The 10,660-nt window shown below is 39.2% G+C and overlaps 4 protein-coding genes across 5 annotated transcripts in view; 3 read left to right on the plus strand and 1 right to left on the minus strand.

Annotated features, from left to right (window-relative positions):
* The window catches only part of LOC117971126 (zinc finger protein 300-like), a 199,828-nt gene that overhangs the window by 178,188 nt on the left and 10,980 nt on the right, over positions 1–10,660 (minus strand). The window lies entirely within an intron of this gene.
* Positions 1–10,660, plus strand: part of LOC131724953 (oocyte zinc finger protein XlCOF26-like) — a 275,201-nt gene that overhangs the window by 42,892 nt on the left and 221,649 nt on the right. The gene's annotated exons all lie outside the window — the stretch shown is intronic.
* Positions 1–10,660, plus strand: part of LOC117971128 (zinc finger protein 397-like) — a 186,936-nt gene that overhangs the window by 22,211 nt on the left and 154,065 nt on the right. The gene's annotated exons all lie outside the window — the stretch shown is intronic.
* On the plus strand, positions 331–10,559 carry LOC131724961 (zinc finger protein 239-like). Of its 2 annotated transcripts, XM_059018138.1 has the most exons (4): positions 331–1,071; positions 1,356–1,404; positions 6,395–6,715; positions 7,323–10,559. In XM_059018138.1, exons 1-4 carry the CDS (start codon positions 1,027–1,029, stop codon positions 7,784–7,786), a joined length of 879 nt encoding a protein of 292 aa, XP_058874121.1. In that variant the 5' UTR covers positions 331–1,026; the 3' UTR covers positions 7,787–10,559. The 2 variants fall into 2 exon arrangements, with proteins under 2 accessions (XP_058874121.1, XP_058874122.1); XM_059018139.1 differs by lacking the exons at positions 6,395–6,715; positions 7,323–10,559 and adding an exon at positions 3,285–3,769.

Here is a 10,660-nt window from a genome sequence, read left to right on the forward strand (position 1 = left end):
AAACAAACAAACAAAATAAAAACGACCCACGCTCTCACAACACCAGCAGACAAAGCTTACTGAGCAGGCGCAGCACAAACCAGAGAGACGAAACCGGCGCCAGTTCAGATCCACGACAGGACATGGCGTATTAAAACACAGCGCGGTAAGAGCCAACATGGCGGACTCCGCCATGCAGCTTCATAACCGCGTCTTCTCATCGCGATCCCGCCCTTCCATCGACGGGAAGCCAATCAGTCTCGCAAGCTGGGTGTAGGGGGAGTTCCTACAGCCAATCAAGACAGACAGACACGCCCACTGTTAGTGACGCGCTATTTCATTCCAGTTTGCTTTCTATATGGTGGAAGTGAGAGAGAGGGCTGGAGCTGCTGTTGAGTTTATAAGGCTCGATTACCTGCTGTTTAGGTTGGGTAAAACTGTTTCCTAATGGTTTATAAGACCTTGTGATCGTTTGTTACATGCATTGAGTTCTGAAACAAAGAGCCCCTTTTCTGTTTTATTTAAGAACTCGGATAGTGGGGCTGTCAGCTGTAGTGCACACAGAGATGTTTAACTGAGGAAACAAACGTGCTTTAAGTAATGCTAAAAGACGTTACTCCTTTCAAAGTTAGACGAGTCTGCTGTTTGTTTTCTTTCTTTACCACACTAGAAGAAGTGCTGATTTTATAGGAATGTTAATTCTCCTCTAAAAAAATAAAAGCAGAGGATTCCACAACTCGAGTTTCAATCTAAAACCAGTGAAGATGGACGTCAGCGTCTCCGTGTCGTTCTTTCAAGACGAGCTCGCCTCTACCATCGAGCACGCAGTGAAAGCGGCTGTAGACACCGTCTTGTGCCAAATCACAAAAGTTGTCGGCGGCAAATTCACTGAATTCCGAATGGAAATGGCTGGAAAGGAGAAAGAGAATGAAAGTCTGAAGCTGAGATTGGAAATATCAGAGAGCGAGTTGAAAGCAGTGCGGGAATGCATGAACGCTGCAGATGCAGACATTAAACAACCTCTCAGAAACATGAACCCCGACTGCAATGAACAAGACTTTCAGAGGAACGAGAACCAGGGATTATTTCAAGGTAAGAATGTTTTTGTGGTATTGCTTTGTCATTCAAACTCTTTAGTACATTTTATTGGTGAGTGTGGGAGGGCAGAAGTTCCGCTGCTGTAAATAGTGTGTGTGGGGAATGTAAGGTTGGCAGGATTGGGGTTAAATCTGCAGTTGTATTTTGTTTTACTATATTTTTGTAGATAACTTTAGAATTTTATTTTTTAATTTAATATAATAAAGGTCAAGGATGAGAAACTTGGTAGAATTGTGTGTTTGAGTGTGAGTTGTGTTAAATTGTTTTGCATCCTCTAGCGGCCTCTAGTGGATACTACATCCGATGCTTACCGCCCTGAACTGAAAGGTAATACGTAGTAATGTTTTCACCTATATTTCAGAAATAAATTCACAACCTCTGTATTGTTGTTTAAATGACCTATTAAAGCTTACCGAGCAACAAGTTGGCAGATTTTTTTTTTTATTATTATTTTTGAGTGTGTGAGTTAAGTGAACCGTACCCCCTTTGTTTGCCGGAGGAGTTTGGGGGTGAGGGCTTGTGCTGTGATTTTTGTATGGGTGTTGCAACGTAGTGGTGAAGGTTAATGCCCAGCCTACGAGGGTCAATTGCAACATACCAGTGATTTAGTCCCCATCAAGTGGACTACAACGCAAACTAGAAAATCCTGCAAGTCTGTACTAATTTAATCCTAACTGCAATGTACCAAACAGATGATCCCGGTAATTGGTTTAACTGATCGGAACAAGAGAGACTGGTAATGAGGACTAACCTACAGCTATTGCCAAATGTTTTGCATCACCCTCTATAAAACATGTTGCTTCATAAAGATGAATGAAACTTGCTAAATCATGTTACATTAATATATTAAATTGCGTACTGCTATGTAGTTTTCCCATATACTTAACAAAAAATCTAACATGAAACACTGTATTACTATTGTGGCTTCCGGTAGACTTTTGCAATATCATGTTGTAGTTCCTTTGATCACATGATGTTAAGTAAAATATCTAAATTATGTTCACATAGTGTTTTTTTTATTATTATTATTATTATTGTTTAAATTCTCAATCCTAAAATTCTAGGTGATGCAAAACATTTGGACATACAGGTAGCTGTATAAACCCTTCTTTGCTAGTCCGATATGTGGAATTCAGTGTCAGATAAATATATAAAGGGATCCCTGTACAAAAAGAAAGACACGTGTTTATTACATAAAACATTTAAGTAAAAATAAAAATGCACATTTCAGACCGGCAGATCATACTTGCATTTAAGCTGCCGACACCGATAGGCACAGAACAGTTTAACTGCATGATAATTAGTTGTTTATAGTTAAAGCATATTCATTGAAATTGTATTGTGTTAAACTGAAAACGGTACATGATTTGAAAAGCTTATTTTAAATGTAGGGTATATATAGCGCAATACTTTATTCTCACGGATGCGAGTGCCCAAACGTCACGGACATAGGAAAGGTATGGAATAAAGTTTTCAGGCGTACTGACATTTCAGAGAAAACATGTAGCTGTCTCTGCAAAACAAAATTAAGCAGTAAATGCTTAGGAAAAGCAAGCGTACTAAGTTAGTCTTTTCCCTCACAGTACTGAGTTAATCCACTTGAACAGGATCATCACAAAGCTGATTTGGCACGCTGCTGCAATCGGGATCTTGTTTAGTCTGATTTAGCAAATGATCCTACCTGTGATGATTAACTTCTGGTACCCTGCAAATGAGATTCGAAGGTGTACCAGCTTTAGTCCAATCAAGTGGATTAAACCTGCTTAATTCACTAGTTAGACACATCAAGTGGACAATTTGGTACACTGCAATTGACCCCAAGTGTGTTGTATCTTTGTTTGAACCTTTTATTTTGGCTCTCGTGCCTTGTTTGTTTTGTTAAATAAACGTGTGCATATGCACTTAACACTAGAAGCCCAGCAGCAGTCATTTTGGCGGTTTTTGGGTTTAAAATGTAATTTTCTCCAGTCGTGTAACACATATGGGGCTGTGCGTTCATGTACCTTTCTGTCCGTATGTATTAAATATTCTCACAAAGCATGAAATGCGGGAGTGCAGAAATAAAGGAGATACATTACATTATACCTAAAAGCCCCAGGAGCAGTCACATTGACGGCCACACAGTCCACAATGTGTTTAGCTGTAATTAGATTAGTCTGTACTCTCTGCCTGAGTGAATGACTGACAGTCTATTGTTTTTCAATCAGCCTTTTCAAAGGCTGGCGCCTGTTTGCCAGCTGTGCTGTTTTGGTCAGTCAATTATCATCGGGACTTGTGAAAATAAATACCAGAGACCGTGGAGTTTTACAACGCAGGAAAATATGGAGTTGATGTTCTGGATCAGATGACATGGAAGTATTACGTGAAAGCTGGCTCCCGACGGTGGTCTGTTCAGGTGTTTTACAATGTATTGGACCTAGCAGCCATCAACTCCTGGGTACTTTACAAAGAATGCACAGAGAAGAATTTACCAAGGTGAGAATATATTTTACAGTTACCACAGGAACTTTGCAAGAAGCATTTGGAACAGAAGGAGACTGCCAAGCGTGTACCCACAGCTGAAGCTGGCAAACCCCGCTGAGAGCCGCAAGAGACGCCAATGCCAGGTTGGCAAGTGCAATAAAAATAAAACTTCGGACAGCTGTGCCCTGTGCAGAAAGGCAGCGTGGAGAAGCGCATTATCTGTGTTGATTGTAAACAGCCTTAGACTCAAGGTAAAGGAATACCATTTTGTCGAAAAAAAGAAAAATAAATTAGACTTTTTTTCATAACTTCTTGTGCTGTGCGCTTCTGTAAAATGTTTTCTTCAAAGTATTTATCTACGTTGTTCAGTTGCTTTTGCACATCTGATAATAAACCAAAGTTAAATGTATTGCTGTCGTTTCATTTTTATAAATAGCTATGTTGTAAACCGATGTCTGTTCAGATGTTTATTTATTTACATTTTCTTGTTTTGATTTGTAAAATAAATCTTCATATGTATATAAAATATGCTTCGGTTGTTCAGATGTTTATGTAACATACTCAATAATAAAAAAAAACTAATTACATCCGACTGTTTCTCCTTTCGTTATACTATTTACAGTGTTTTGAATACAGCCGTCAGAAAGACTGCTGCGAGGCTTCTGGGTATGAGTACATCTCCGGTCCTTCTAGTGTTAAACTGTAGCTTTCTATCTCTGAGTCTCTTTACTGCTACTACTCTTTAGTCTGAGGGGCTAAACAGGCATTCCTGGCAGAAGTCCCAGGGCCACTATGGCCGAAAGAGGAGGTGAGGGGACCACCTCCATCACAACCCCGACCAACCCGCCCACCACCCAACCCACAAGAATCTGGAGGGAAGAAAACAGACTAGGAGGGAGGTGGCCGATTGCGACCAAGGTTGCCAGGGATGGAGTTAAATATGTCCCTGCCAGCAAACGCAGGTGTGGCCATTCCTCAATTAGGTAGTTAATGGTGATTGGGAGTGACCACATGTACAAAAGGAAGCCGTTTGCTGGAGGAGTTTGGGGAGAGGATTTGTGCTGTGATTTTTGTATGGTTTTGCAACATTGTGGTGAAGGCTAGTGCCCAGCCTACACATGTTTTGTTCTTTTGTTTAAACCTTTTATTTTGGCCCTCATGCCATGTTTATTTTGTTCCTGTTTTTGTGTTTGTTTTGTTAATAATCTTGCGCACCAGTGCTTAAACTGCAGCTTTCTGTCTCTGGGTCTCTTTCCTGCCGGTAACAGAAGGAAATTTAATTTAATTAATTTATCTTGAGACTTTTAAAGTGCTTTATTATGAGTATTCATGACTTTTTAAACCTGCAATTCAGTCCTAAACATCACAGATGTCCATGTAGTAACTCCAGCTAAACTGATCAAAAGAATAATTAAGTTATCAACCCATAGATTCTGGCTAATTAGAAAACAGCCCATAAATAAGAGGGAAAATTATTGCCATTCTATAAATTGATGTGTTTGAAGAAAAAGCTTACCCCGAGGTAACCTGGCGTGGAGCAACCTCCACACCTCACCCTCTCTCAACAGGAGTCCCCCAAGGATCAGTCTTGGGTCCTCTCCTGTTCTCTCTCTACACCGGCTCCCTGGGTCCCCTCATCGCTTCCTATGGTTTCTCATACCATTTCTATGCTGCTGATGCTCAGATCTTCCTCTCCTTCCCCTCCTCTGACCCCACCACCCCCTCCTGTATCTCCACCCACCACCCCCTCCTGTATCTCCACCTGTCTGTCTGCTATCTCCTCCTGGATGCACTCGCATCACCTCAAACTCAATCTCTCTCAATCTGACCTCCTTTTCTTCCCCTCCTCATCTTCCCCCTACTTTGATCTCTCTATTTCCATTCCTCTGGAATCTACCACGCTAGTTTGGATAAAGAACCCCTCCGTTAGATTGTATTCCAGTGTTTGATGCTGACTGCAAATCAGAAATGGAGGGATATCAACTATATGCAAAAGGAAACGGTAGTGGAATTTCTTTGACTGAATTTTGGATAAATGCAGAAGAACTATTTCCCAATTTAGCAAGAAAGGCTCTAATATATTTCAGTTGTTACCAATTCTGTGGATGCTAAAATAAGTGTTTCTTCATATGGACACATTTTCACAGAGCATCGTCAGTCCATGAAAAAAGACTGGGTTACCCAACTGACGGTGCTTAAGTTTAATAACAAATTATAATGCACAAGGACTGAGAATAGATTTTTTTTGTCTTTCATACAAACATAAGTAACACTTATGGGCTTCTTATGAACAACCTTTATTATGTTCTATATATATATATATATATATATATATATATATATATATATATATATATATATATATATATATATAATCTCTTATGTTGACAAAAAATATATTTGTGCCTGGTGAGATCCAGATATCAAGAAAATGTCATTCTTTTTTTACAAAATGATTTGTGGGAGTACTTCTAAGGGTCATAGGGTGTTTGCAGGATGAAGTCTGTAGGCCATAATTCATGACTTCCTAGTAGTTTGGCTGGCAACTTCCACTGTTGTCCTTAGCTGTTGTGGGGTTTGCTTCAGTGAGGGTAAATTATTAATTTAGGGAATTAAAAACAGGGTAATGTAAGTGTGTGCACGACATCCATTGAAAAAGAAATAAATACAATTTTAAAAAGTATCTCCTCATCAGTTGTTCCACCGGAATGACCCAATGACATCTCTCAGTATAATTCTGCTAAGAAATAAAAATTTTAAAAAAATGTAAAAAATTCTGACAAGGGGCTGGCTTTGTAGAGGAACCTGGCCAGTAAGTAAGAGTTGTAATTGTGTACAATTGTCTTTCACGCAGATCCCATAGAGAGCCATGCTGTACCTAAATCTGAAGCACAGGAGGGGCCAATGATAGACGCAGCTTACACACAAGAGGAGTCCTTTGACCAGGAGTGGTGTGCAAGTCTAAAGCAGGTTACAGAGCTGACATGTGTTAAAGATGAAGAGGTCCCTCGACTAGAATGTGTTCCTATTAAAGAGGAATTCATAGAACAGGAATGTGTCCCCATCGCAGAGGAAGTTCCTACTGAAAATAATGTCTATACACTTGAGGAGAACAACAAGCTGGGATCCAGCCTGTGTGATGATTGTCCACCTGAATGTGAACTGGGATTTGGAGGTAATCGTACAAAACAAGAAACATTGAGTTGTTTATTAATCTTGCAGAAACTGGTTATTAAACTGTAGAAGTGTGCTGAAGATTGACATTTGTGGTAATTCCAGCTCAATTTAACCTAACCACTATGTCAATGGCTTCCAAGTTGCAACATAACTATCCTTGCTACTGTGGCATCTGCTAGATGTGCACCCACTATCATGCCTGTTTCAACTTTATCTTGTATTTCACACAATGTTGATATGAGTATACAGTCCTATTTGAGAGTTTTAAAACGACACCAGCACTAAATCAGGTCAAGCTTTGATGACCTGTATGTCGTGAATGGGAGGTCACTCAGGCCTATGATTCAGTGTAACCATTTCTTCCAAAGACAATAATATGTGCGATATTCAGGCATTTCCACTTACTAACACCCATCATATTAAATTTCAATGTGATGATAATAAAATTAGACTGGTATTAACAGGAGTGATATTGAGTAGGTTTGACTGTATTCTCATCAGAGTTCACTAGGAGTTGGTCGTGGTTATGAAGGGAACCCTGCAGAAGAGTGAATGTGTAAGAATGCTGTACAATAACCTTTGTCTCGTCTCTTTTTTTTCTCTAGCTGCTAAAGAGAATCACACAGGAGGGACTCAATTTCCCTGTGCTGATTGTGGGAAGAGTTTCAGTTGTTTATCAAAACTTACAATCCACCAGCGCATTCACACAGGAGAGAAACCTCATCACTGCCCTGAGTGTGGGAAGAGATTCACACAGTTACAAAATCTTAAAATCCACCAGCGTGTTCACACAGGAGAGAAACCTCATCAGTGCATTGAGTGTGGGAAAAGTTTCACACGATTTGAAAATCTTCAATCACACCAGCGTATTCACACAGGAGAGAAACCTTATCACTGCACTGACTGCGGGAAGAGATTCACATATTTAAGTTCCTTCAAAATCCACCAGAGGACTCACAAAAACAAATCTTATCAATGTAGTGAATGTTTGAAGAGCTTCAGTCACTTGTCAAACCTTAAAAGACACCATAAAATTCACACAAGAGTTCAGCCGGTTTCTGACTGTTGAAGGACACAAAAGAATTCATAGAATTTGAGGACGCCTAACATCAGGACTAAATTTGACTAAAATGTAGAAATATTTACTGAAAATAAAATAAAAGAATAACCTTGCTTGATAAATAGTTTTACTCTTAATCACTTCAGCTCACAAACTTACACTCCCAGATGGAAGATATGAACTACTACATCTTGTTGACCATTTGCATATTGTTACATTACATTAGTAATCTATGAAATAGATTGTAATTGTGTCTGCGAGATTCCACTTTTCTATTAGTTTGAACATTAGGATTATTATCTGTAACTCCTCACTAGTGACCAAGTCTCCAGCTCTTTCAAGTCAACGCTAAGCTTTGGCCAATTCTGAACTTCACATCTCAAACATAGTTTTGTTGTTGACAGGCTCTGACACCCCCATATTCTGCTTTACGAAAATCATTTGAAAGAATTACTCCAAAAACTGAAATATTCCCTTCATGTGTTTTCCTTGTATGAAATGAATCCAAAATAAATGGAAAAAACGTCTCCAATAACCTTGCACACAATATACTCTTCTTTTTAAATACAGGAAAGGCTGTGTTGCACTGCAGTTGTTCTGAGGATGTGTTGCCTGTTCCCTTCATGCATTTGCAGTAACATGCTGGCAGAGAAACTGTAAATAACCAGATTAACACTAGAACTGCTGCGGTTATACCTAAAACCACCACCGGCAGTCATTATGACGGTTACATTTTAAACAGTAATATTAAAATGAAAGACAAACTATCAGATACGACTCAAACGTTTTATTCAAGCACATCATATCAAACATCTGCACAGCCGAAACACCGTTATTTAAATGAACAATTAAACATAAAAGGGTTTATTTTCTTACCACATATAAAGCACTACTTCAAAAAATGAAAAAGTATAATAAACATTTTATTTCAAAGAAACTAGTGTGTAAACAGGTATATTTATGTACAAAACTGTAAAAATGAAAGGAGTTTTTAATTTAAAATGAAAGTAACGTGTTTTCTTTTGCGTGTGTCGCTGGGTGCAGCACTGAATCCAGGTTGAGCTGCAGCAGCCTGCTGCTTTGCAGTTTTCTGATCGAAATGTTTCTGCCGAAGCGCTGTGGTTAGCTTCAAGATGAAATCTCTCATACTGATATTTTCTCCGGTGCATTCCTTGTACAAAACGAAGGAATTGATGGCTGCCATGTCCAGTAGAGATAACAACAGACTTGTATATAAAAAAATAACACATTACAGGTTATATTCAAAATAAAAACATGTATTGTAAAAGGCAGTCAAAATGACTGCTTTGGTGGTTCTAGGTGGGCGGGATTATAACTTCCTTATTTTCGTGATCCTGCCTTTCAAACGCTGTCAGGGTATTTAATGCATGTATTTAGTTAAAGTCATAAACAGACAACTGCATAACTTTCAGACACGCAGAGTAATTTAAATTTGAAAACCGCAAACCATCAAAATGACTGCCGTAGCGTTCTAGTGTTAATAAATATAACAAGGAGCTGAATTATGTGTGGTGGTGGTGTTGAAATGTATTTTTAGATGACAATAAATGTTGATTGCATTTCCTCAAAGGAAAGATTATACTGTTCGGAGGCACAGTGGTTGATAAGGGCACTGTGGAAGCCTGCCACAGATGAAGTCTGGTCATGGGGAGAGAGCTTCTGAAGATAGGTTAGGATGGAGGGGGATTTGATTCATTGCCTTGCTGTCTGAACTGATATAAGTTACAAATAGAAACAATCCCAATGGTGTATATACAGTTATGGGTAATGGGGATTCTCCAGGTGTAAATGTTTGCCAGTCCATGTTGAAACCTGGCAGGTTCCATATGCGTGATTCTGTTTGTCTTGTTGCTCTACAATAATACATGAATGATAAGTTAGGCTACAGCGGTTTATTTGTTCTTTTTAAACTCCTTTCCATTTCACATCTGCTGCATTCTACTGTACCACACTTGATTTAGTCTGTTTGCTCATGTGTGTTTTGTATTGATGTTGTTCTCTGTGTTTGTGGAATGCTAGATGGGTGTGAAAGGTTGACTGAACGGGTTTACATGGTTTTAAAATAAAATGCTAATATTTAAAAGACATTTATAGGTTTTTTTTATTTATTTATTAAAGCACTAGACATGTTAGAAGTTTCCATGCAATTTATTATTGTGATCACAACTTGTACTGCTTTTTCCAAAAATGTAAGCATTACAGAAAGACAATGATTCTTGTTGGTAAATCTCCCTCTCGACCTTGAGGGTGCTAATTAACGGGAACAGAGTACTCTGGACTACGTGGCCTGACACTTCGTTCCGAGGGGTAAAAGGAAGTCGGTCACGTAGAAAAGAGGCGGAGCTTCGGTACATTAACTCATTGACCGGAGGGGAAATGATGTGGCAGCTGCAATCGTTTACCAAGGGGTCATGAGTGACGGGATAAATTGGTTATTAATAAGTGACCCGGAAGGACCTGTGTTTGGTGAAATAATCGCAAGTGTTTGTATTTACTAGACAGCTAACACGTTCCAGAGCTGTCTCCAGAGGCCAGCACAGAGAACAGCACTGCACTCGTATCACTATAACTGTATTTGCACCACTAGCACTAACAGACTTGTGTATGTGTTTTGTGTGGGTGTAAAAACAGGACTATTATTTGCTGGGCAAACCCGGGGATTATAAATTAAGTAATACACGCTGCTGTATTACTTACCTTCATTATTGTTTACTGTTTGTTTTGCCGTCAGGCACTGGACAAAAACAAACAAAACAAACCTTTTCACCTGGATTACAATTGTCTGTCTGTTCTTTAATCACCTGCACCTGCACACTATTAACCACTTTGCTACAGTAGTATAATGAAGTCGGTGTCGTTTTG

Source organism: Acipenser ruthenus, chromosome 58 (genome assembly GCF_902713425.1).
Source record: "Acipenser ruthenus chromosome 58, fAciRut3.2 maternal haplotype, whole genome shotgun sequence".
Taxonomy (NCBI): Eukaryota; Metazoa; Chordata; class Actinopteri; order Acipenseriformes; family Acipenseridae; genus Acipenser; species Acipenser ruthenus.